Source organism: Scyliorhinus canicula, chromosome 5, assembly GCF_902713615.1.
Source record: "Scyliorhinus canicula chromosome 5, sScyCan1.1, whole genome shotgun sequence".
In the NCBI taxonomy this organism is placed as follows: domain Eukaryota; kingdom Metazoa; phylum Chordata; class Chondrichthyes; order Carcharhiniformes; family Scyliorhinidae; genus Scyliorhinus; species Scyliorhinus canicula.
In genome coordinates, this window is record NC_052150.1 from 102,346,977 (window position 1) to 102,374,959 (window position 27,983).

The 27,983-nt window shown below is 41.7% G+C and overlaps 1 protein-coding gene across 1 annotated transcript in view; it reads left to right on the forward strand.

Annotated features, from left to right (window-relative positions):
- The window catches only part of snx13 (sorting nexin 13), a 115,954-nt gene that overhangs the window by 77,394 nt on the left and 10,577 nt on the right, over window positions 1-27,983 (forward strand). The window contains 8 exon segments of the mRNA XM_038797464.1: window positions 862-966; window positions 4,554-4,686; window positions 8,030-8,067; window positions 10,336-10,405; window positions 15,734-15,909; window positions 22,864-22,971; window positions 23,435-23,545; window positions 27,720-27,869. Coding sequence (XP_038653392.1) covers window positions 862-966; window positions 4,554-4,686; window positions 8,030-8,067; window positions 10,336-10,405; window positions 15,734-15,909; window positions 22,864-22,971; window positions 23,435-23,545; window positions 27,720-27,869 — 891 coding nt within the window.

A 27,983-nucleotide genomic window follows, 5' to 3' on the forward strand; every position in this document is an offset into this window, starting at 1 on the left:
CTCAGGGACAGGATTTATACCCATTTGGAAACAAATGGACTCGTAAGCGATAGGCAGCATGGTTTTGTGAAGGGGAGGCCGTGCTTCACTAACTTGATCGAGTTTTATTGAGGAGGTGACAAAGCTGATTGATAAGGAGAGGGCGGTGGATGGTGTTTATATGGACTTCAGTAAAGCCTTTGACAAGGTGCCTCATGGCAGACGTTTAAAAGGTGAAGTCACACGGGATCAGAGGTGAGGTGGTAAGATGGATACAGAACTGGCTCCTTCCTGATTATCCCACCTGTAAATTGGCCAACTCATTCATGTACGTGCAGTATAAAATATAGTTAGAGTTGAATGATTTGACAAATTTACCTTTCTGTGCATCATATGCAAGAAAATGGTAACTCAAGTCAAATTATATACAGCACTGTTCACCTAATGTCTAAGCGCCATGCATCTTTTAGTTTAATCATCGTATTTAATATATTGGAACATTCATTTTTAACATCATAGATTTTTTTGCTTATGGGATGCCAGGACTGTCTTAACTAGTTTCTGCATCTGAGATTTGCATGAAAGAAACAAATGCATCAACGCTTCAGGATACCATCCCATAATCCATCATGGAGTGAAAGGTGATATATTTCTTCCTCCATTCAGTGAAATTTCCCAGGGCGAGAGGTTCATTTGTTTAGACGAGTAACTTGTTCAAAAAGAAATGTTATTTTGAGTAACTTGACACAAATTTGCTTCAATCGCATGTTTGAAAACTTTAAATGTTATTGATGCCAATGGCAGAAACAAACTAAGTGGTGGTTCATATGAATTTGGTGTAAAATTGTTGAATTACCAACAAGATTTTTTTTTCTTTACCAGGCATCTCCAAGAGTCCACGTGGATGATAATTTGGTTGCTAAACTGGCAGAAAAATTAAATTACGAGGATCCCACATCAGAAATATTTGATGACATTCAAAGAAAAGTAGGTTTGAAGAAAGGCTTATAATTTATTCATTGCCATCCATCTTTCTCTGGTCTGAGTATACCGATGCGAGAAAACTGGGGCATTCCGGAAAATGGATTTTCCACTACCAATTTCAGCACTGCTCCATTATTGAGAGCAGCAAAGATTCAATCAATTTTACATTTTTAGAAGTTCCTCTATCAAGCTAGCTCACTAAATGTTGGCCATAATATCAGTTGAAATTGTATCAAGTTCTAGATTCTCTTAGAGTTGAATATTCTGTTGCCATTACTAAATATGTTCACAATTTTCACAAATCATAACAGCAATAAGCCGTGTAGATGGATGCATAAAATCACAAAGATGCATTAATAAATTGAACAAATAGGCAAAACTGGCAAATGCAATTCAGTACAGGCAACAAAAAAAAATTCAAGCACTTTCTGCCCAAAAAGAATAGATTATGTACTTAGTAAATTGTGAAAAGCTAGAAACGTCGAGGTCCAAGAAAATTGGGAGGGATCCATGTACATGGATCATTAAAAGTCACATGCAAGAAGAGAAAATAATCAAAAAGGTAATAGAATGCTGACCTTTCTATAACTTCAGCACAATTTCTACCTCTAGATTTAGAGTCCTCGTTTGGCCATGCCGTGGGAATTCTGGGCACTGCATCTTGGGAATTCTGGGTACCGTGCCATGGGAATTCTGGGCACCCTGCCTTTGGAATTCTGGGCACCCTGCTGTTGGAATTCTGGGCACCACACCTTAGGCAAGACAGGGTGGCCTTGGAGATGGTGCAGTGCAGACCTTGCAGAATGTCACCAGGATTGCAATGATTATATTATGAGGCAATACTACATAAATTGGGGTTGTATTCCCTGGAATTCATGTTGGGGGTGATTTGAAAGTTTAAGATATTAAGAGAACTGATGGGGTAGATTGCGAAACTATTTTTGGGGATTGGGGAATCCAGGATTTGGAGGGGAGGTTGCATAGTCTTAAAATATCGAGGCAGATAGTTCAACACGTGAAGTTAGGAAACACTCTTCTGAAAATGACTATTGATTCTAGGTTAATTGTTCATTTTAAATTTGCGATTTATTATACATTTGGTTAACAAAAATCCAAGGGACGTAAGCCAAAGACAATTATATAGAATTAACTCTCAGATCAGCCATGATCTTAGTAAATGGCGGAACAGAGCTAAAAGGCTAAGTGGCCTAATCACGTGTCATTACTTTTTAAATCTGGGTTTGGGCAACCTTGGAATGGTCATATCAAAAAATAATGGAGTATTGCTTTTAATGTGCACACTGGGCCACAAAAGGTTAGCTATATTGAAGGCTAGAAGAGGCTCAGTGAGGTAATGTCTTTAGGTTTCCCTGTGGACTTGCAGAGTATGAGTGTTTTCCCAGACTGCACAGGGAATTTCTGCTTCCCCTATACTCCATAAAGAAACTTTGGATCTGGACTCGCTCATAATCACCTGCAGTATGGTGGCACAGTGGTTAGCACTGCTGCCTCACAGCGCAAGGGACCCAGGTTCAATTGTGGCCTTGGGTGATTGTGGAGTTTGCATGTTCTCCCCATGTCTGCATGGGCTTTCTCCGGGTGCTCCGGACTCATCCCACAGTCCAAACATGTGCAGGTTAGATGGTTTGGCCATGATAAATTGCCCTTAATGTCCAACAGTTAGGTGGGGTAACGGAGTTACAGGGATAGAGCGGGGGATTGGGCCTGGGTAGGGTGCTTTTTCAGAGGGTCGATGCAGACTCGATAGGCCTAATGGCTCCCTTCTGCCCTGTAGGGATTCTATGATTCAATACTCCCAATCAAGCTCCTTTAGTACTGGGGACTGTTCCTGTGGGTCTCCAAAGGTTGGCTTTCTACTTGTCAAACGTGAGTTCAATAACGCTGGCTGAAAATTAGGTTTTACTGTTAATTAGCTCAGCCTCAAACTGATGCTGTTTGCCTACCCTCCGTGCTAATCAAGTCCACATGTTTTGATTATATTTCATCTGAAAACTGAGGGAGATTAGAATTCCACATAAGGGGCAGAATTCTCCGACCCCCCGCAGGGTCGGGGAATCGCCTGAGGCCGGTGTAAATCCCGCCCCCGCCGTGGCCGGAATTCTCCACCACCTGGGAATCGGCGGGAGCGGGAATCACACCCCGCCGATCGGCGTGCGCCCTGCGCCGATTCTCCGGCCCGCGATGGGCCGAAGTCCCGCCGCTGACAGGCCAATCCCGCCGACGTGGTTTAAACCACCTCTCTGCCGGGGGGATTGGCGTCGCGAGAGGGCCCCTGGGGTCCTGGGGGGGCGCGGGGCGATCGGACCCCGGGGGGTGCCCCCACAGTGGCCTGGCCCGCAATCGGGGCCCACCGATCGGCGGGCGGGCCAGTGCCGTGGGGACACTCTTTTTCTTCCGCCGTCGCTACGGCCTCCACCATGGCAGAGGCAGAAGATACCCCCTCCACCGCGCATGTGCCGGTGGTGACATCAGCGGCCGTTGGCGCCAGTTTTGGCACCATTGGCGGAACGGGAGCCACTCCGGCGCGGACCTAGCCCCTTCTCCGCACCTTTTGGGGAGACCCGACGCCGGAGTGGTTGGCGTCACTCCGCTACGCCAGGACCCCACAGCCCCGCCGGGTAGGGGCGAATTTCGCCCAAGGTTCCACAAAATGTCCATGTTATGCAATTACTACAAAAAAGAGGGCCTAGATTTTTAGCCAATTTCCAGTAGTTGGGTTTGGAAAATTGTTCAGGGATACATAATGCCACGTGCTTGTTGTCTTTGCCTCTATTTTCTACATCCAAGGCTCCTGAGTAGCCGATGCATTCCAATATGGAGCATATTACAGAGAAATACAAATCGGGGATTATATTATTTGACTGCTGGGTTCAAGGAGCGCATGTAATACAGGTAAAAGAAGAGTCAGCAAAAATGTTGGTGAATTTCACAAGCAGAATGGAGGCTCCAATCTGACTAAAAATCACACGAGGTTGAGAGCACAGTTGTGCAGCAGATTGATATGCGGAATGTGTCCCAAATGTGCTCGCATTCCCGAATATTAGATCCAGGCTGAGATAGTTACAAAGGATAAGAGATACTTGCAGAATATGCGACATTGTCAACAATGCTGCATCATCTTATTCTTGAATAGTATTGGTCATTATCTCCTCTTCTGGTGATCTGGACAATCCTACCAAATATCTTTCTGTAGAAGCTGACAGACTTTGATGATAAATGTAAAATGGAGTTTCTGTAATCCATATGCGAGTGTATTTCTTTTCATTCGCTGTACCCACCAACTACAGTTGCAGACATATATTGTACTCTGAGCTAATTGCCAAGAACGCCAGAAGGATGAAATAGGTTTTATTTTGGATACCTTCAGAGTGCGAAATGTTTGCCCATTCACGCTTTCTCACAGTGACATGGCTCTCTGGAACTTGGCATAGTAATGGATCATGGGTACAAAGTTATTATGTTTACTGCACAATAATAGCATCTTGTTAAATCAAAGTGTTGACATTTTTGTGCAAATGTAGGAAGTGTTGTATCTTGGAAAACTAATGTTTGTTTGCATTTTTATAAAGGTCTACGAAATGATGCTGAAGGATGAGCAATTCTACCCCTCTTTCAGGCAGAACCCACTTTATGTGCGGATGTTAGCTGAGTTGGACATGTTAAAAGATCCAAGTATCAGAGGCTCAGATGATGGTGACTTGGGTATGTGAACACTCCATGCACATAATATGGATTTATTCTGTAGCAACTTGTTAGTACATCAGCTTGGTTCCAAATACATAATTATCTACTGAAACGTTTTTACCAGTTTATATGATGGCCTTCAGATTGTAAATATTCAAACCTGAATGGAAATTCCAGTCCATCTAATTTGCAGGAAGGCACATGCAGATATAGACCTCAAACCTTTACCTTGATGTATGAGTTTGAGGCACTAAAGAAAGTAGTGTTTATTTACGGCACAAGTCTGTTGGAATAGACTGCTGATTGGTCCATTTGTCTGGAATGTGTAGTTTTAAACTTTACATCCTCTTGAAGTCCCTTACTATCCTCAATTTCAAAGTTGTGCAGTAAAATTAGGTCCTGCAGACCCAAGTCTGGATCATTTGTTAATCCATACTTTAAAATGCCAATTAATGTTGTCCTGGATTATTTTCTGTAAATGTTTCTCCCACCACTGTCATTAAGCTAACGTGGCCTGCAGTTTCCAGGCTTATCCTTTTTGCCTTTCGTAACATTTGTACTTTAGAATATCTTGAATCAGGTTTTCAGCCCTCCAAGGCGACCCTAATAAATTTTACAAAGGATATTTTTTTTAAAAACTGACTGCAGTTGTGTTTTGTCTTTAATCCCTTGTTTCTATGTTTGTAGTTGTAGCACTTTTAATAATAAAAGGTTGATGAGAAGTGACTGATTGAAAATGGCAGATCTGTTATGTTTACATTTAATGATGCAAATGTTATTACCACTGTATTGCTTGTCTAAATGTTACTACTTAAATATATTCAATGTATGAATGAAATCTACATACAAGAGCTGGTAATACAGTACCCAAATCAATATTCAGTTGTGATAAAATCAGCTTTTAGGTGCAAATCCATAGATTATTCACTGTGACGCTGTTAGTAGCCACTGCTGAAAAATGCTTATTTGAAGAGCTCGGGTTACCCTGATTGTACAGTGCATACAAAATAATCCCAATTGCACCATTACAAATTAATACCTTTAGAAGTAGAAATTTGAGCTTCAAGGGGTTTTATCTTTGGTATAATGCAAGTGGAGGTAAAAGCTTTCTAAGAGTAATAGCGGTAGAAATATTCATAGCCAAAATTTCACACTTTTTTTTGAATTGGCAGTGTACAAGACAAATGTGAAGAAGTGGATGGAAGATAAAATGAGCTAAAATAGTGTCTATCATCCCATCACTTGGTTCAATTGTTTGGAATAAGAACTGCAGGCTGTCAATTTGTACTACAGAGTTTTTTAATCTAGAAATTGAGGTGCCATTAATTATCTACTTTACTACAAATTTTGGTTTCTATTGAAATACTTTTTTTTAATACTCATTTGAACATACCCAGTGTTTGTAATGGCTATAAGATTTAGCTAAACTTCAACATATGCCAGACTTGAGATCTAAGGAATTTTAAACAGATTCAAAATAAATTTTAAATGTCCATCAAACTAGTGGGTAAGACATCATTTGGCAAATTGTGAAAGGTTTGTAAGTTAGTGCCATGGTGGGTGCTTTTCAAAGCTTTCTACCTACATCTAGTGGTAGAAGAACAGTTTTGCAGGAAATTTCCATTGCCTTGTGCTTCAAGAGCGCACTGTTTTCATGTGAACTGGCACATCTTGCGATGGCTTATCGCTACTTTTATAGTGCAACAATTTCTGATATATTTCTGGATAATATTGATATTCTGTACTCTTAATCTGAACTTTATTTTCTTGAATTAAAGTTAAATTAATTCATACATTTAATCTGGAATAAACATGGTGACTTTAGTAATTCAGTATTGAATACTTGGGGCTTCTAAAGATAAGGGGCTGGATTTTCCGCTTGGGAGACTAAGTCACCAGGCTGGCGTGAAAATGGTGGTGTTTTACACCAGGAACACTGGCGCAAAACGGCCACCGATTCCCTGCTCGCGCGGGGGTGGGAGGATGGGGGGGGGGGGGGTGGCTAGCAGCCAGGCAGCATGCTTCATGGCAGACGCAGCCCGTGGTCCCGGACCGCAAAAATAGCCCCCCTCCCTTCAGCTGGCTCTCGTGCCCTGGTCCGCCCCCCCCCCCCCCCGCCACACACAATGTCCCCAGCCCCGAATAAAGCCCCCCCTGCCCGTGGACCGGCCCTCCCCTGACTGTGGCGGCACTGGACTGAGTCCGCAGGCGCCACACTGAGTTCCTGATAGGTGAGACCATGAGAGTCCTACGGCATCGGGAACTTGGCCGGTCGGGGGCGGAGCATCGCAGGGCGGGCCTCAGGCCATGGATACAGCGTGCGCCGTACTGCGTCGCTTTTCAGTGGGAGAAGCATCGCAAAAGTGGTGCTACCCCCGATTTTGTTGTCATCAGTGATTCTCCGCCCTGTCACCGAACGCTATTTCGGCATCAGGGATCGGAGAATACAACCCATGATTTCCTAGCTTTTTTATTTAATTCTGAAAATAAGCACACCAAAACATTGTAAATGGAATTATTGCTTTGTTTGCCATTGCTATGTGGGTTACCAAACTCTGAAAATTCAGTGATCTTGGTTTCTTCTAGCGAATCATGTGACCTGCTCCTCCCTGCATCTTACAACTGAATGTCTGGACAACTGTCTTCTGTACGCACAAGCAACGTTACTCAATTGTCATTGAATAGCTCCATGCATTTTTATGACATTTCAAATTTTATATTAAATACCTGTTTGTGGACATGGGTTATTACTTATTAAGTTATGAACTGTTATTGTTACCCTTTGGATATTTTTTTCCACTGGTTGGTATGTCTCATTTGTGTGTATTGGTCCTTTGCAGGAAGGACAACATTGTGTTGATTTTGAAATCCAGTATAAAATTCAATAATTTGCTAAAACTAAAAGATTTTTGAAACACTCACTGCTTCAGAAATATAAATAAAAGGAAGTTAATTGGGCATGCAATTTCTTGGCAAACCCAGTCTCACATCTATACATTCAAATATAAAGGAAAATAAGAAAGGAAATTGCTTTCAGAGAACCGTCTTGCATCATCATTTAAATGCCAATGTGAAAGTAGACAGTATAATTTGAAATTATGAACCCAAAATCACAGATCAACTAACTACTCTCTAGTGCACAACTGCCCTGTTCTTGGCTGGATGCAGGTGCATATGTTTGTTTTACTAGGAATCCTTTGGGTATTGTAGCATTGGATGTTGGCAATTTGCCATGACTTGGCAATTTTTCTTGATGTTTAATTTTACTTCGTAATTTATAAGTACACAACCTATTGTATTTCAGTATTATTTCACAAAGCATTTTTTACATTCTGTGCTGATTTTTGGTTTCCCTTTCCAGAGTCTTTCAATGGCTCTCCAACTGGTAGTTTAAATTCGGTAAGTACTTATAAAAATGAAAAATTAAATGAAAATTGCTTGTCACAAGTAGGCTTCAAAGAAGTTACTGTGAAAAGCCCCTAGTCGCCACATTCCGGCGCCTGTTCGGGGAGGCTGGTATGGAAATTGAACCCACGCTGTTGGCCTGCCTTGGTCTGCTTTAAAAGTCAGCGATTTAGCCCTGTGCTAAACCAGCCCCATGACTGTTAAATAATCAGTCATTTACTGCTAATCACCAAAACAATGACTGCTTATATGTTGAAATAAACAAATTTCCATTTGCCAATCCCAAAACGAAGTCACATTTTTTGCTCCTCGTCTCTGTGCAAAACTTCTTCCTTGTTGCCTGGATTTGCAGTGCTTGTGTAGGTGTTTTAATATATATAGATTTGCTTGTTTTTGGCTCTGTTCCATGTCTGGAAGGATGCCTGCTAAATTATTCAGTTCCCTTGTGTCATTGTGATATAAAACAGCTCAAGCTATGAATAGTCAAAAGGTTATATGTAGTGTCAGTATGTTTCTGTAATTTTACCCATTTGGGTATCCTTTACCTCCTAGCTGATGTTCTCAAAGTTTGTGCTTTATAAGTCATTGATATTTACTGTATAATTATGGAGATGATAAAATTAAACTGAAACTTTTCAAAACCATATTCATGGCACTGGAAGCATAGATTATTTGCTGTTTTCCAGTGAGGAGCTTTGACACAGTTAATCTCAGTCATATTCCATTAAAATCAGGACAAGCCATTTAAACAACTCTACAAAACAATTTTCATAGCATAATCTTTGACCATTTGATTTCTGTATCAAAATGTTTACGAGGAAGCTTAGTTTAATAATCTCCATGTGTTTATAAGACAGAAGTAACTGTCCTGATAAATGGTTAGTCCGAGTTTCTTTGTTGAGCAATTCAATTTGTAACTTTTATGATAAGTTGACTGACTTTGCATTGTAACACTCTATGAAATGTTTTGGGATATTTAATTATGTTAAACAAGCTATTTGTTGTCATCCTCCCCAATAGAACCATTGCACTACGCTATCCTAGCTGCATCCCTTAAGTCTGAGGGATGCAGACTTGAAACAAATATGATAGACAACTGATTTAGCAAATCGATGCTGTGGTTGTGGCTGGACCACACAAAGCACCATCAGGTTCTGTCTTGAATACTAAAACTGCTCACTATTCCACAATCATCGTGAAGGCAAATGTAGCCCCTGGGTTCTTTTCTTTATAGATGCTTTATTGCTGAGCCCCTCTCCCTCAGTCTCCTCCATCATCACGCACAACAATAAGTATAAGGAGCTCATGGACTTCTTTGTGTCTAAGATTCAGACCATCCAATCAACTGTTTCTGCCACTTTCCTCCCTCCCCCTGGGTCACACTTACTCTGAAGTGCCCTCCATCACCCCTCTCCAGCCCTGAACTTGGCATTTTTCTGTACTTCTCCCAGTTCTACCTCTCCTCCATCTCCCTTGATGACTCTATTGTCAGACTGCTTGCCCAACATCCAGTACTAGTTGAGAAGAAATATCCTTCTGAGTAAATATTGAGAAGACCGAAGCTGGTGTCTTTGTTCCCTAGCTACCAATTCCATCCTTTTCCCTCGCTACTGTTGAGCCTAAACCAGGCTGGTTGCAGCCTTAATTTCACATTTGACCTGCAATGAACTTCTCACCACATATCCCATCACCAAGACCTATTTCTATCTCCATAACATTGCTCGACTTCACCCTGCCTCACCTCATCAATGCCTTTGTTACCTCGAGACTTAACTATTCAAAAACACTCTGGATGGTCTATTGCATTCTCCCCACTGTAAACATGACATCATCTAAAACTTGGTTAATATTCTTAATCACAACAAGTCCCATTGACCCATCAATCCTGTTAGGCTGACCTAAGCTGGCTCCCCTTGTTCTCCTTGTTTTCAAATTCTTCCATGACCTCTCCCGTCCCTACCTCAATTTCCTCCAGCCCCACAACCCTCCAAGATAGCTGCATCCAGTATTGTAATTGCTCGACCATCGGTGGAGTGTTTAGCTTCCAAGGCCATACTCTCTGGTATTCCCTTACTAAATCTCTCCACCTCGTTTTCCTCCTTTGCAACTTTGCTTAAAACTCCACGTTTGACCAAACGTTTGGCCACCTTATGTGGCTTAGTGTCAACTTTTAATTTGTAATGCACCCGTGAAGGGCTTTGGTGCATTTTATTACATTGAATGTGTTGTATAAAATTAGTAAAATATGCTTTCCTTCCTCAGTCTCTAGATGATCTTTCAAATGTCAGCTCTGAAGAGACTTTACAATTGCTAGTATCTATTAGTGACACTGGTAAGTGATAATGCAAAAATCAATTTGAGTGGACGCATTACCTCTGGACAATGTTGATTTGTGCAGTACGCACATAACCGAGTCACAATTATTTCAGAAATATCACAAATAAAGCAAAAGCATTAGTTGCATACGTGAGTCATAGAATCCCTCCAGTGCAGAGTCTGCACCAACTCTTTGAAAGACCACTCTACCTCTGCCCAACCTCCTGTCCTATTCCTGCAATTTAGCATGGCCAATCCATCTAACCTGCCAATCGTTGGACTGTGGGAGGAAACCTGAACACCCCCAAGAAACCCACACTGACACAGGGACGATGTTGAAACCCCAGAGTCACTCGAGGTCGGAATCGGACCCGGGTCCCAACCGCTGTGAGGAAGCTGTGCTAACTAGCAGTGAAGCTATGTGTGTTCACAGAACAGCTACGTCAACTAGGTAAGGGGGGGGGGAATAAAAATTCTTAAATTGCATCCAGGAAAACCTTTTTAATCAGTTCATAGAGAGCCCAACAGGGGAAGGGGGCAATCCTGGATCTAATATTCGGAAAGGAGTCCGGGCAGATGGAAGATGACTCCGTCGGTGAGCATTTTGGAAATAATGACCATAATACAGTTAGAATAGGATGGCTATGGAAAAGGATAAGGGTGGGCTGGGAATAAAAGTTCTTAACTGATGAAAGGCTAATTTTACTAAGATAAGATATGATGTGGAGATGCCGGCGTTGGGCTGGGGTGAGCACAGTAAGAAGTCTTACAACACCAGGTTAAATCCAACAGTTTTGTTTCAAACACTAGCTTTTGGAACACTGCTCCTTCCTCAGGTGAATGGAGAGGCATGTTCCAGAAACACATATATTCAAATTCAAAGGACATCCTTTCTGCAGGATGTACAGGAAAGGATGTCCCGAAGCGTGGTATATTGGCGAGACCATGCAGACGCTGCGACAACGAATGAACGGGCATCGCGTGACAATCACCAAGCAGGAACACTCCAGTCGGGGAACACTTCAGCAGTCAAGGGCATTCAGCCTCTGATCTCCGGGTAAGCGTTCTCCAAGGCGGCCTTCAGGACGCGTGACAATGCAGAATCGCCAAGCAGAAACTTATAGTCAAGTTCCTCACACATGAGTGCGGCCTCAACTGGGACCTGGGATTCATGTCACATTACATTCATCCCCCACCATCTGGCCTGGGCTTGCGAAATCCTACCAACTGTCCTGGCTTGAGACAATTCACACCTCTTTAACCTGGAGTTACCCCTATCTCTGGATCTGTAAAGACTTAATTACCTGCAAATGCTCGCAATCTGAGCATTGTCTGGCATCTTTGAATTTGTCTATATATATGTTTCTGGAACATACCTCGCCATTCACCTGAGGGAAGGAGCAGTGCTCCGAAAGCTAGTGTTTGAAACAAACCTGTTGGACTTCAACCTGGTGTTGGAAGACTTCTTACTAAAATAAGATAGTAATGGCCTAAGTGGACTGGGAGTAGCTACTTGCAGATAATATTGTGTCGGAGCTGTGGGAAAGCTTCAAGGAGAGATATCGCGAGTACAGGACAAATATCCCTGTGCCGATAATGGTGGACCCAAGGCCAGAGAACCCTGGATGTCAACAGACATAAAGGTCCAGATCAAGAAAGCTAATGGCAGATACCAAGGGCTTAATCTGGCAGAGTCTCCAGTGGAGTATAAAAAGTGCGGGGCAGGGGGAAGGGGACTTAAAAAGGAAATTAAGAGAGTGCTTGAAAAACCTTTGGCGGGTAGAATAAAAGAAAACCTAAAGGGTTTTAAAAATATATATGAAGAGCATGAGAATACCTAGGGAAAAAGTAGGGCCTATTGGAGACCATTGAGGTAATCTATGCCAGGGCCTGGAAGACGTGGGTACAGTCTTCAATGAGTACTTTGCATCAATCTTCACATGAAAAAGGATAAAGTAAACATGGTGGAGGAATGAAATATTAGGGAAAATTAACAGAGAGAGTGAGGAGTATTAGCAAGTTCAGCAGTCTTAAAAGTGGATAAATCCTCAGGCCTGGATGCAATATATCCCAGGCTGTTGAGGGAGGCAAGGGAGGAGATCTCCAGGACATTGGCAGGAATCTTCAAATCCCCTCTGGCCACAGGCGAGGTGTCAGGATGGCTAACATTGTCCCATTATTTAAAAAGAAAGGTAGCGATTGACCAGGAAATTATAAGCCAGCCTGTCTAACCTCAGTGGCCTGGAGGTTACTAGAAAGAATTCTGAGGGGCAGAATACATCTACACTTGGATAGAAATGGATTAATCAGGAGTAGCCAGTGTGGAGTTGTTAAGGGAAGGTCGTGTTTGACAAATTTTTATCAAATCTTTTGAAGAGGTAACTAGGAGTGTTGATTAGGCAATGCAGTTGATGTGGTCCATATGAATTTGCAAGGATTTTGATAAGGTTCCTCCTGGCAGATTGGTCAAGAAAGTAAGGGCCTATGGGATCCAAGGCAAAGTGGCCAGAGGATCCAGAGTTGGCTGAGAGGCAGGAAGCAGGGGGATGTTTCTGTGACTGGAAGTTTGTTTCTAATGGGGTTCTGCAGGGCTCCCTTACTATTTGTGTTGTACAAAAATGATTTGGATATAATGATCAAGACGTTCGCGGATGGCACAAATTGGTAGGATGGTACATGGTGAGGTGTAAACTGGAGGAGGATATCAATGGACTGAACACAGCAGTGGCAAATGGGATTCAACCCAGAAAAGTGTGAAGTAATGCACTTGGGGAGGGCTAACTAGGCAAAGAATTACACTATGAATGGTGAGACCCTGGATAGTACTGAAGATCAGAGGGACCTTGGAGTGCATATCCACAGATCCCTGAAGGTGGTACTTGCCTTTATTAGCTGAGGTATAGAATACAAGAGATGGGAGGTTGTGCTGGCACTGTATAAAACACTGGTAAGGCCACAACTGGAGTACTGCGTCCATTGTTGGAAGGTTGTGACTGCACTGGAGAGAGTGCAGAGGAGATGTACCTGGGCTGGAGGGCCTGAGCTATGAGGAGAGGTTGGAAAGGGGCTGTTTTCCTTGGAGCCCAAACAAAGGTTAAGAGGGGAGCTGATGGAGATATATAGGATAATGAGGGGCATAAATGGGGTGACTAGAGGGGTCAATAATTGGGCGGGGGGGGGGGGGGGTGCGGCACAGATTTAAGTGAGAGGTATTAGGCTAAGAGAGGAGTTGAAGAGAGAGGTTTTCACCCAGAGGGGGTTGGGAGTCGGGAACTCACTTTGTAACATTTAAGAAGTATTTAGATATTCAAATAAGCTGCCATAGCCTCCAGGGCTATGGGCCAAGCGCTGAAAAAATGGAATTTGTGTCACATGACTTCCTGTGCAAGTAGTGCACGTTACTTTGGCGCAGGAGAACAGCGGTGTGCATGATGCTTTTTTAAAAAAGAAATGCCTAGCAATATGCATCTATTCCTATTTTGTCGTTCTAAAACATGCTTCAGGGATCAGTTGTTTGTACAAACTAATCCACTCGTCACATTGGCTATAAGTCAGTAAAATACTTCTGGAGCCGGGTGCCACATGGCATAGTGGTTAGCACTGCAGCCTAAGACGTTGAGGACCCCAGTTCGAATCCCGGGCCTGGGTTACTGTCCGTGTGGGCTTTGCACATTCTCCCCGTGTCTGCGTGGATTTCACCCCCACAACCCAAAGATGTGTAGGTTAGGTGGATTGGCCACACACAATTGCCCCTTAATTGGAAAAATAAATAATTGGGTACTCTAAATTTGTAAAAAATAAACTTCTGGAGCCACAAGTTGATTCTTTGTAAATCATTGCCCCCTATTTAGCAGTCGGAAATGTGCAATTTTAATAGAAAAGCTTTCCTTCCATGTGTAATGAATTGTAATAGGTGGCTTAGAAAAAACAGTCTTGATTTGTGCAGGAATTTGATTGCTCCATCTAATACTTTCTGTTCCAGATGATCTGTTCAGCCTAATGTGGTAGTAATTGAATTGGGCAATTCTCTCTGTTTCTAATTATCACCCCTCCTTTGTACGTTCACATTTCTGTCCATTTTTCATCCGTTTTTTTTTCACGTCCGTCTGTGCATCTTCTAATTTGTTTGGCTTTTCTGTGAGGCCAATCTACTTTTATCTTTGGTTGGTTTTTGTACTTTAATCTTTTTAAATAGTAATTTTTCTAACAATTCTCAGATAGCGACTGCTGTATTTTGTATTAAAAAGACGTACAGTATTCAAGGTTCGAAAATGCTGTGCAGAGTTATCTAGATTTTTCAGCGTCAGTGTAAATAAAATTCTGAAGAATTTAATGATCCCTACTTGTATCTACACATTACACAAATGCACCCACGCAACGGACATTATTCAAGAGGCCCACTTGCTCAACCTTGCCCCTCACCTGAGGTGTGGTGATCCTCTGTTAAATGACTACCTGTATGCTCTCTCCCTCAAAGGAGAAAGCTGCCTTTGGGCATCTGAGACTCTGATGATTTTATTTTACTGTACATGTTCAATCTTGTATCTCTTCATTGAAGTACTGTTCACATTGACAAAACTATATTAACTTTTTCTAAAAAATTAAATAAGTAAATCCTTAAATGTGTTTTACATGGCATCATACTTATTTTTAGAAAATAAATACTTGTCACATTTCAATATCTGTGCACTAAGAAGTAAAATTGAAACTGAACATTTATTTATTAACATAAGCATGTCCTGGGATTGTGGCCTTTTAAAAATTTTTTAGACATTTAATTTTAGTATTATGCTATCTCAAGTTAAATATCGTACATTAAAGCAACTTTTACTTAATCCTGTCCTTAGTCCAAATCTCTTCGTGCCATGGTGAATTCTTTCACTTCTCCCACCTGCTATCCTGTAGCCACTTTTGACTAATTAAACATTTTTACATTTAATTAGAGGCAGTATTCTGTTGCAGGCTCATACATATAGAAGCTAGACTAATACTAGCTATGCTCAACATAAGACATTTCCAGCTGACTAGAATAAATTTGGCCCAAAACATTTATTTTCCAACCCAAGATCAGGAGGTGAAAGGATCGTGTGTGAAAGCACTGCAACACCGCCTTCACAGTTTAAACTTTTTTATGTTTACGTCTCTGTAAAATAATGAGAACCAAATTGGGGAAATAGGGAAATAATAAAGAGGTATGGAAACCATTTACTCTCTCATTCATTTGCCATTCTAGTTACCTTCAAACTATTGCTTTCTTTGCTTTTCCTCACTTGATACGTTCCTGTCCCATTTTCATCCATGTTTGTTTCCCATTTTCCTCTCCTCTCTTTTTCATTGTAACTAGTCCATGCTGACTATGAACCATATCCTATGGCAGGAGTGTGTAATGACCATGGCAAGACGTATGCACTATATGCAATCACTGTTCGGAGAAGAAACCCAGATGGTAGTGAGGATGTGTGGAAGACCTATCGCCGCTACAGTGACTTCCATGACTTTCACATGCGGATAACTGAGCAGGTAAAGTCCTTCTTGGATGTTGTTTGTAGCAGTTTCCTATCAGTTTTTCTGGATACAAGGAATTATGGCATCAAGCTATCTACATTGCTACAATGAGAGGATCAATTATGTAGTGCAGAAGTTTGAGAATACAAAGGCCTAGCCTTTTTTATTGTTCTGATGAGTAATGCTGAATTATAATTTGAAACTTCATAAGCAGTTGATAGATTTTGATAATTTTGGTAAATTGTTTTTCAGTTTCAGTTGTGCTGTTATTTGTATTGTGAATCGGTGATCCCCCCCACCTCACCCCCTATCCTTCTCTTTACCCACCCCCTACCCCAAAAAAATAGTTTTGCGTTCTGGAGCGGTGTTTTAACACCTATTTTTGTTAAAACCTTGAAATTTAGTATTTTGCTGAATTGACTCATAAAGATGCAAGTTGACAATTACAAGCAGGACTCCGGATTTGATTTCTTCGGAATTGAGATATTGACATACACATTCATGAAAAAATGCTGTTATGTTATTGGTACATGATGCAACTTATTAGCAATGAGAGCTTTTGACATAGATATTTTCTGCAAAGCGATTGATCAAAATCAGATGCATAGACTTTTGTACAACTTGATTAAAGAGTATTTTATCTCAGAAATATAACTTGCCTCAAGTATACAGATGGTGACCAAATCTTCTCGCCAATTACCCTTAAATCTATGATACTCATGTGAATATGAAGTCCTGAATAATCCAGCACTTGTTGCAATTCAGTGAAATATGAGCCATATCCCTCCTTGTTTCAGCTAACAGTATTGGTGGGGTAGAAGAAAAAGGCACCTTCTGGGAGAGAGGGGCAAGAGGCATGTGAAATAAGTCCGACATGGTAGAGGTCCTTGTCCAAGCGCTGTGATGCTGAGAGTGGGGATGGGAATTTTTCAACCAAAGTTTCCCTCTGCTATGTGCTCTGATGGGACTTCTTTTTATTGCTTTTAATACTGCAAGAGACTGAAATGAAGATCACAGGCATTACAGACTTGATCACATCTTTTCTGGTGGCTTGACTTACAAAGCTGTTGCGGTAAAACTTTGTATGCCTTGCACCCAATTTTAGTTGCCGGTTCACTCCCTCACTCCCACTTTCGCTCCCGAGGGTCATTGCCTGCGCAAATATCGTGACTTCCAAATTCCAGGCTTCATGAAGATCCCTGATCAAACCAGTGCAAACATTATGTTTTAAATATCGTTGCAGATCTTCTGTTACTTTTTTTCCCACCCAGAGGAAAGAACCACAACCTGTAACATATTTTCTGATTATTGCACAGAATCATTTTAACCTAACCCACCCAGCAGGAAGTGATGGAATCAACTTGGCTCCCAGTTTCGTGCTCCCATCAAATAGTCCTCTGATTTCAATCTAAAATAAAACAAAATTGAGCAAGGTATAAAACTGGCTGTTAATGTGATTCTCTCAGTTTCCTGCTGACAGGTTAACTTCAAATTAACACCTTTTCCTAAATCTGGTGACCTCCTTGAAAATGTTCTGTATTTTTTTTTCTTTTGCTTCAATCTTCCTTTCTGTAGTATAGAGGCCAGAACAAGTGTAATTTCACCAAGGTTGTTTATAAGCTCAATTTTACCTCCCTGCTTTTGTGTTTTGTTCCTCTAGAAATCAATACTGTACTTGTTGTTTGCTTTCTTTGTGAATTTATCAACTTGTATTTCCACTTTAATAATGCAACTGTCTATTCCCAGATCTTAGCTCTGCTATGCCATTTAATTACCACCTTCTCTCTTCTCTCTCTCTCTCTCTCTCTCTCTCTCCCCCCCCCCCCCCACCCCTCGACAAGAACCACCTAACACTTCACTATATTGAATTTCACTTGTCATTATTAGTCCACTGATTTTACAAGCCTGTTTAGTTCTTATTATAATGTGGTACAATCTTCCTTATGATAGATTATAATCTCCAATTTAGTATCAAGTCTTTTAGTGCAACTTCAGAGGGACATGCCTGAGCACTGCTAGGTTGGTGCAGTGCCAACCTGTGCTGCCGCGGGCAGTGCTAAAGCAGGCACTCGTGGAAGCCCCATTTGGGGGGTGCTCAGGCTCAAGATCTGTAGTGAAAACTTGTCTGTGCCGCTAGGGAACTACATGCTGCGCCTGATACTTTGGAAAAAATATGGCAAGGTTTAACCTTGTGTGTCCAGCTCTGGAATTCAAATCCTTTATGTTTGTACTTCACAGCAACAGTCCCAACACTGGTCTCCAATGGACACAAATTCTAGCCTGAGAAATTTCTCTAATTTTCTACACTCTTTTCTGTTCGTAGTCTTTCAATCCATTCTGCTACCTGGCACCGTGAACTTTGTCAGAAGCTTCAGCCATGTTAAAGCCTTCTGTAATTCCATGTGGACCACATATATTACATTGCCCTTATCCAAGCTTTGTTGTCAATTCAAAGAAATTGATAAGAGTTGGGTTGTTTGGCATTTGCTGAGAAAGTAACAACATGTTTAATATATGTGAAATTATTTAAGGCCACAGTTCGAGGTGAAGAGCAGATGAGCCATGAATTGCCACAAACTGCTGGACAATTTGCATTGTTCTGCTGTGTGCTTCATGAAAATGCAGGCTTGACCTTAACCTCTATAATTTTCATGAAGTAACGGCGTTTGCACCTTAATTACCCATTAAACTCACCACAAAGTCAGTCTAGTAATTGATCTTGTTCAGAGTGTAATGATTGTTCATGACTGCCAGCTGGACCCTCTGGCCAAACCAGTGAGGAGTCTCATTTCTCAGTGTGTTTTAATTGTGCCACCTTTTAAATTTTTTTCTAACTTTAATAGAATCATAAAATTTACAGTGTAGAAGGAGGCCATTTGGCCCATAAGTTTGCAGAAATAATAGAGATTGCACTATGTTGGAGTAATCAGCAAAGAAAGAGAGAGGATTCGATGTTGCTCAAGGATATTTCACTTGGGTGTTTAACACTCTGATTGTTTTCTGCTCGAAGTTTATAAACCATTAACTTTATTTAAAAGCTCCATTGTTCTGTCCTCTCATTACATGCCTATTTCCTGCCATATGAAAACGATACAATGAGTAAAAGATGAGCTCCGGGTATCTGTGAGCAAATCAATTGTTAATTTCGGAACTGCTAGGTTCTAGGGTCTGCCTGCCACAGAATGTGTTCAGAATTGGTGTGCCAGAAGCGTGCCTGCATCAGTCTGTCCCAGACATCCTGGGCAGCATTTTTTAAAAAATTAATTTACGGGTTGTATCCCTAGTTGCCTCTAAGTTGGTGGTGAGTTGGTGTTTTGAACTGCAGCAGTCCCTGAGGCGTAGGTACACCCACTGTGCTGTCAAGGAAAGAGTTCCAGGATCTTGACCCAGCGTTAGTGAAAGAACAACAATTTATTTCCAAGTTAGGATGATGAGTGACTTGGAGGAGAACTTCAAGTGGTGGTGTTCCCAGATTCAGGTTTTCTTGCCACATTGGGTTCCTCCTTATCTTGCTCTTTCCCATCAAGATGAACGGTGCTCATCACCTTCCCCCTTTTAGATTTCTAGTCCTTGTTGCTTCAAAATGTTTTGCAGATGCCACACACCCCTATCATTCTAGAAACCTTTGCTGGTGGATATGGAAAGGCACTCCCAGATCTGTCCAGGAACCTGTATTGCATCTTCCACATTCGGAGAGCTTAATGTCTATTATTGTACCCCTGTGGCTTCGGTTGTACCTTTCCTGGTCATCAGTGGTATGGCACCTCACTTGAGTTATCAGCCACATCCTTAAGAGGAGAGCCATCCACTGACTCTGCTTGGAGGTGCAAATATCTTTGGAACACGACTTGTGCAGGATCATGGCAACTTCCCAGGTATCTTGCACAGATGTGCATGACCTTTGATGGTTACGTATCAGTTGAACATTAATGGAGAGGAATTCCTTTTGATTGATGAATGCTGCTCAGTGATTGCTACAATTTGTGAATCCAGTCAGTGCAGGACATCAAATGGTCTCTTTCATTCTGCGGCTTCGTCAATGCCAAAATTTACAAAAGTACCAACCCTCACAGCATCAAGGACCCGGGTTCATTTGTCAGTCGATCGTCTTCCAGGGGACAGGTGCTCAGTCATGTCCAGAAGACTAATCCTCTCTCTCAATACCCTGGGCAGGATTCTCTGTTGGCCGACGCCAAAATCGGGACAGTCAATTGGGTGGAGAATAGGTTCCGACGCCAAAATCGCGGCAGCCGTCGAATTGACACCAAATCGCCATTCTCCATCACCTCAACAATGGCATCAATACGTTCCGGAACGTACATACAGTGAACACCGTTTGCATGTCATTAGCTGGACCGACCCTGTATTTTCCGGGGCCTCCGAGATGCTCCACCTCTGATGGGCCGATTTCCCGACAGTACAGTTCCCTTGTGCTTTTAAAAATCGTGAAACCGGCATGGTAGCTGCTGAGGGAGAGAGGGTACGGAAATTGTCCAACGTGGCCATAGTGTACTGACAGCTGTGCTGCTGCCGGGGGGGCTTCTGCCAGGGCCGGGGAGAGAGTAGTGGCCAGGCTGTGGGGGTCGGGGTGGACCGGCACAGAACATCATTGCCGCAGCCAGCAAGGCAGCCATGCAGCTGCACACACCGCTAACAGTCCATTGTGAACTTAGAACCACAGGTCATGTAGGCAACCCCCAAAGTGCCCCCTGGCCCCAGCCGACCCATCAGCTGTATGGGCGCGCTCCAGCACAATCAGTGCTATCTTGTTGGCTGGGATACGTGTGTGTAGGGAGTGTAATGTGTATGTGCGGCTGCAGCTTGTGAGCTTCCCGTGTGTCAATCACGGACCCAGTGAAACCCGCACCGTTTTTCATTGGAATCGATTGTGTTTCACGCGGCACCGGGGCTAGCCCCTTATTAGTAGCAAAATAAGTCCAGGTGTGGAGCCAGTTTTTCTGTCTTGAAGGTCCACGAATTCTGTGTTGCCGTTAACACTTAATCTCAGAAATGGAGAATTCCATTGTGTTCAGGATTATTGCAAACAGGAGCTTTTTTCTCCTGTGTCCTGTGGAACTGCAAGTGACTGAGGAGAAGGCAGAGCCACAGAAGCAGATTCTCAGGCTGCTGTGAATGCTGAAAGCAGGGAACTGCAAAGAATTCCAAGGTAGCAGAAAACTCTTCCAAAGTAGTGAAACCACACTCTCCGAGCAAGCCCCAAGGACAAAAGCCTTTCACATTGGGAAGGAAATGACTATCGTTTCTCAGGGTCTAAAGGCTTTCTTGCCTGTAATTCCTCCGCCCCATCAATTCCTGCTGCCTTCTTGCCTTGTCCAACCTAGTGAGTTCCAGTTAGACCAGAAAGCTCAAGAGTTAATGAACCTAAGAATAACATTTAATTGCCTTTTAACATGAGAATTTCCCTCGTATGAATAAATCAGCTCAAATTAAATGCAGATGTTGAGGGTGCCTGCCAGCTTCCTGATGCACTGGTAAATTCTGGTGTTTTAACCTGCTACTCATCCATCCTTGTAGGTTAAAATTCTGTCCAAGGTTTTCACCGTGTAAAGTTGCTTTTATATTTAACCCTGATAGATGAGATAAATTAATATAACTAGCATGAGTATTTTTAATTACAAAATATTCTATCATTTTTCAGTTTTATAGAAAGGTTACAGAAGCATTTCACTTAAAATAGTGTTGAGGGTGAAACTTGGTCTTGGTTGATGTTACCTAATTTGGTTTTTTTGCAGACATTGACATAGCAGCTACATATTTAATATATAGAAAACACATCAAAATTACTAGCTCTAATGAATAATTATGTTCAATAAATTAGACTAGTTTATTTCTTGTGACAATAATAATAACATGCAACGGTTTTTAAAATATTACGGTACAACAGCTCAAACGTGCACTTACCATGCACTTTAGAGTACATGTGATATGACCCTGGCATGTTGAATTAATTATTTTCTAATTAAACTAAATTCTTATTAGCTCAACACTTGGACCAGACAAAGATTGACTCGGATGATATTTCATATTTAACATGCAGATATTGCAGATAGACAAGAAATTAAATTAATATTTATAATTACTCTTTTCTCATTTATTGTTAATCTGCAGTATTTATGTCAAATGTGAAATTTATACCTACATGTTCATGTGTAGCTTTGTTGTGTTGCTGATATTTGAATTTTGTTAAATTGTTTTACAACGGTGTTGGACTAAGTTAAAAGAAAATATATCCTTTTTGAAAATTTTTGAAGGTATAATAGTGATAATAGCAGTTGCACAGTAATTGTACTTCCATCCAGGTCAGATCATTGTTTAAGCTTGGTTTACATTTGGAAGATACTTTTTTCCCTCCACCATACGTCCGCACCCAAGATTTAAAAAAAGTCTTCAATTTGGCTTTGCAAGATTCTGCAATTATTTGTGCATACATTTTGCATCTGCATGACATGCATGGAGTCTTTTAAGAGTGTAATGTATGTGACCAATCCTGAGTCCAACGAATTATAGAATTTTCAGCATTAGACCTGTGGTCACCAAGCATGAGAACTCAAAATTATTCTTGGGAAACAGAGCAAATGTTAAAGTATCGCATGAAATGCATGAAACTTGGCAAGACTAAAAACTGAACAGCTGCCACTGAAAAGGAGCAGTTGACAAAAGCTGTACCCTCTGCCCTGCCCTGTACTAATCTGGCTACATTCTTACAATTTAACACCTGGAAACAAGAATAACTGGATTAATGCACATTTTAACAGCTGTGGTTTGAATGTACCATTGAAAGTTCATTTGCAGAGTTAATATTATATGGAACATGTAGCTGCTTAAATATTTATAATCTATTACGCTAAATTAAACATGCAAATATTAACATCAGTCTAATGTTGAGAGAAAACCATGTTAGAATGCACTGCACTGTAAGAAATAAAATGCAGTATTTCCTTTATTCAGTTTGAAAACATTTCAAGTTTGCTCAGACTTCCTGGGAAAAAGACCTTTAATAACATGGATAAAGATTTTTTGGGAAAGCGGAAAAAAGACCTGAATACGTACTTGCAGGTAAAATCAAACTTGTAATCACCATTCAAAAAGCTATAGTTCATGGTTGCTGCTTTTAGGTGCATTCTGTAATCTCTTTACTTGTGACACTCCACTGGAATCATTATCAACATAATGATTGCGACAATAGATGATTGTGCCTAAGGGAGAAATCTTTAGACATTAGAAACAGAAACTGCACCAAAAATGAACAGCTAAGTCATTATAGATAACTCATTGGCAAGAAACTTGTAATTAATTAAAGGTGTTTTTAGGCACACATTTTGATACTGGGGAGTGTTAAACCATAAATAATTAACACTCATTGTTTAGTCTTTAAGTGGTAATAACAGGAGGTAACTTTTAAGTGATCTCAAGTGTACCTTTTCAAAAGAATTGGCTTGTTGTTGAGCAGTAATTCAAAATGAATCTGGTAATAAATGATTGAAACATGCTTACTCAAGCTATTTTCTGCTTTGATTAGTTGTTAATCAATCCTGAAATAATAAAAGCTTGTCCAGCTTTGATTCCATATGTGAATGACTTTCTGGAGAATAAAGCCTATAACAAGGGGAAAGGAGATTTTGCTCGTAAGGTAAGCCTGCCATCTATTGGTCAGTTGATGTAATGTTGCTTATCAACAGCTCTTAATTCGTATTGTTTGTTTTGCTGTTTGTTCTCAATAATGTGATCCTACGTCTTCAGAAATTATGAATTTAATATTCGACTTGTACAAATGACATGAATGTACTTGAACAATTTCTATTTTCCACAATTTAATAAACTGAAAGGTAAATTCATGCATGTCTTCATTGCAACTAAATTGAGTTTGTTTGCCTGAACTATCAATTTGTGTATGGAAGAACATATTTCAAAAGTGACTTTTTTTTTTTGGATATTGAAAAAAACAGGCAAAGCTCAATAGTCCATGAACTTAATCTGTGGAGGGATTTTACATGCTTGCATTCTGGTAAAATCCATTGGAAAACAGCAATGGCCCAATTACAGCAGGTTTCTGGAATTTTGAACCAGCCTTTTAAGGGCTGAACCTCCATCCACCCTTTACTTGGAAAATGGTGCTGAGAGGCAGAGTCAGGGATGGCTACACCCTATGTCCAGACCAAGTTTTCAACTGCAGGCTGGCTTTAGGGTTAGTGAGTTGAGGTGTGCATGCCTTCAATAAAAATAATGGGACCTACCATGTCATCCAGGATAAGAAGTGGCCTACATTCCAAAGCAAGATTCTAACACTTAAAAAAAAATCATCACTCCTTACATGGGTCGAAGAAGAAAACCATGGAGTTTAAGCATGTGAGCTAGGGCAACCCCTGCCACTCTCCAGAGGACCGTTAGATATCAGGTTTTCCACCTGAGAGGAGCAGGTTACCATCAAAAATATATACCATTCATTTTTTTGCATGTTAGATGCTTTCTTGCTGACCCTGAAACTGTTGAGATGAGCACCGAAGAGCACCAATAGGCATGAGTCTGGTGTAAGTTAAATCAAGCCTGTGTCTTTGTACCTCGCCTGTTATAGTGGTACATCACTGAATTTTGGCATGCCATGGTAGATTTTATCAGATTTGTGCTGATCGCAATTAAATGCTGTGAATGTTAAAGAAGGCTGTAATAAAAGCTAAACACTGAGTGCTAGAAATCTGAAATTAAACCAGAAAATTTTGGCAAGTCTGGTACCATCTGTGGAGTGTATCTCTTCACCCCCCCCCCCCCCCCCCCCCCCCCCCCCCCCGGGCTAGAGTCCCAACACAATTGAAGTTAACAACTCTTTTTAAAAAAAACTAACTCTTATCTGCTCTTTGGCTGCTGAATAACTACAGTCACCAGGTTTGTAAATGTAAGCACAATTTTGGGGCAGCACGGTAGCATAGTGGTTAGCACAGTTGCTTCACAGCTCCAGGATCCCAGGTTCGATTCCCGGCTGGGTCACTGTCTGTGCGCAGATTGCACGTTCTCCCCATGTCTGTGTGTTTGCTCCCGTTTCCTCCCACAGTCCAAAGATGTGTGGATTAGGTGGATTGGCCATGCTAAATTGCCCTTAGTGTCCAAAACATGTTAATTGGGAGTTACGGGGTAGGGAAGATACGTGGGCTTCTTTGTAAGGGCTGGTGCCGACTCGATAGGCCAAATGGCTCCCTTCTGCACTGTAAATTCTATGATTCAATCTGTGATTTATTAATAACAATAACTATAATTAAATATGCAGCAAATACAACTGTTTAACTATTCTATAATTCCTATCCCCCCCCCCCCCCTCAGCTCGCCCCGCCATCTGTATATGCACACACACAGGATAGATAAACATAGAGGAGAAAGAGGGGTATAAAATAATGATGAAAGTAAAAGGATAAGAGCCTTTGTTGGACATGGGCACCTTTCTTCAATCTTGGCCTTCAGTTGGAGGTTTCTTTTAAGTCCGTAATGGTTTTCACTGGAGATTCAAATTCTCTGCAGGTTCAGAAACCAGTAGAACGGCAGTGGGCGGAATTCTCCGCAAGGCCCGACGCCGTCGTGAAACCCGGGGAGCTTCACGACGGCATTGGAAGCCTCTCCCGGCCCTCTATTCTCCACGGGGGGATAGGAGGGCCGTACCGGGAAACTCAGCCGCCGGGCCTTGTCCCTGGCTTCAAGGCCCGGCGCGCCAAGAATGACGCGGCGGCGGCGCCTAATGTCGTCAGCCGCGCATGCGCGGGTTGGGCAGCTCAAACCCGCGCATGCGCGGTTGCCGCCTTTCCCCTCAGCCACTCCGCAAGACGTAGCGGCTTGATCTTGCGGGCGGCGGAGGGGAAAGAGTGCGTCCCCTTGAGACACCGGCCCGACGATCGGTGGGCACCGATCGCGGGCCCATCCCCTCCCGAGCACGGCCATAGTGCTCGATCCCCGATCCACCCCCCACAGGCCCCACACTTAGCTGGCGCGCCATGTTCACGACGGCAGCGACCAGGTGTGGTTGGCCCAGCAGGCCGCTCGGCCCATCCGGGCCGGAGAATCGCGGGCCGCCGTGAAAAACGGCGGCCCGCGTTTCTCCGAGCAGCGTGTCGCAAAACCGGACACACCATTTGGGGGGGGGGGGTGGGAGAATAGCGGGAGGTCCGCTCCCGCCCCTCCCGCTATTCTCCCACCCATCGTGGTTGCGGAGAATCGCGCCCAGTATTTTTGAGAGACAGAGCAGCTTCTCTGAGTCCAGGATCCGACTGTGACGTTGTGTGTCCTCTGCAAACCATGTAACTCGGGTAGGACCCAATCACCGCCTGTCACCAGGCAGAATACAGCCGTTTGTTAATTAATTGGCCATCAGCCAGCTAATCAAAACAAATTCCTCCAATCACTCAGATGGCAGAAGTCGAGTTTTTCTGTTCAGAAACTAAACCTCCACAGCAAGGTGTACCATTTTGCAACTTTTGAGTTCCTCACAACCTCTGCTCGACTTATACAGGTATATGTGCATTAAATATCCATGGTTAAAAATAATAAACACAAAGTAAAAGAACTGGGAAATAAGGGAATCAGCAGGAAGAGTCCTTACAGGAGAGAGAAATAGTGTTAGCATTTTGAATTTGTATTTCTCTTACAGACTTCAATGTTAACTCTATTTTGTTCTCCACAGATGCTGCCAGACCGAGTCTTTCCAAATTTACTGTTTTTATTTTAAATTATCCGATAATATTTTAGGGTGCATTTACACTAATGCAGTGAGTCCCTCTGAAGGAGGGACTTTCATTCATTCTCCTTAGGATCTAATCGGCTTATCCTGTTTGGGTTTAAGGCTGAGGGAGGGCAGAAACTCTTAAATGCACCCCATTTGAAAATCAAACAGTCAAGACATTTTCTCAATTTTAATATTTGAAGAAAACAGTGTCTCATCCGCTTTTTCACAAAATTTCCGAATTGGAAATGATCATGTATGTGCAGGGATATGAGCAGTGTAACTGACTGTTTAAATGCTCAACAAAATATCAATTGTGTATCATTGTAGAGAAATTATCTCCTTACATCTACAAATGTCAACCACACATTATCTTCCTGTGTGACATTTCTTTACACAAACACGTAGTGTCTGCTGCACTTTGGCTCTGTTGTGTTTTGATTTCTGCTTTAAATTGTTCAGGAGTTATCCTTTTTCCAGCTTGTGCTGTATGTGAAACTAGGTTCAAGAGGGAAATAATACATTTTCCATCTCAATTTAATTTCAATTATTTGGGTCTGAGCACGGACACCAGAAGGTCTCTTTTTAATTCTAATGGCCCATTGACTCTAACAGTACATGCATCATGCATTTAAAAAATTAAACTGCTCAATTTGTTTGTTTGTGTACCACCTTGATTCTTGAATTTATTCTGTTTTGTCAATACTTACAAATACTACCTCTGCTGTATCTGCCAATTCACTATTAATTTTTACCATATAATATTAAACTGGCTATAAACTGATTCCAGAGTTCTGGGTTCATCCAGTTAGCAGAAGGATTGTTGCCGTTTGACCGATCGTGTCCTAAAATGATGGGTCACACTACTAATAAACATTTTCCAAAATTTTATTGAAAGAAAGCTATAAATTCAGACAATTTTGTGATTGGGAGATTTGCCAGAATGCATTACCTTCATAATGGTAATTCGTGAAAATGTTATGACTGAAAATGGTTTTCTGATCATCCATAAATACAGTTCAATTTACAGAAAATCTTTTTACGGAGTCATGGTTGATTTTTTTTTTGGTTAATACTTGGTCTGCATCTTGTTTGTGTTTTGCAGATGGACACGCTTGTAAATCCCCTTCGTAACTCAATGAGAAATGTTTCAAATGTTGTAAAGTCAATTCCAGACAGTCTTGCAGAAGGAATGACAAAAGTATCGGACAATATGGATAAGTTGGGACATGAAATTAGGCATACGTTTTCAAAGGTATTCCAACAATAATTTGATTAATATTGTAAAATGCCCGAGTGCACTTCAAACATAGCCACTTGGGGCAGATGAAAGATGGGTTTTCAGAAGTGTTAGAAAGGAAGAAGGAGA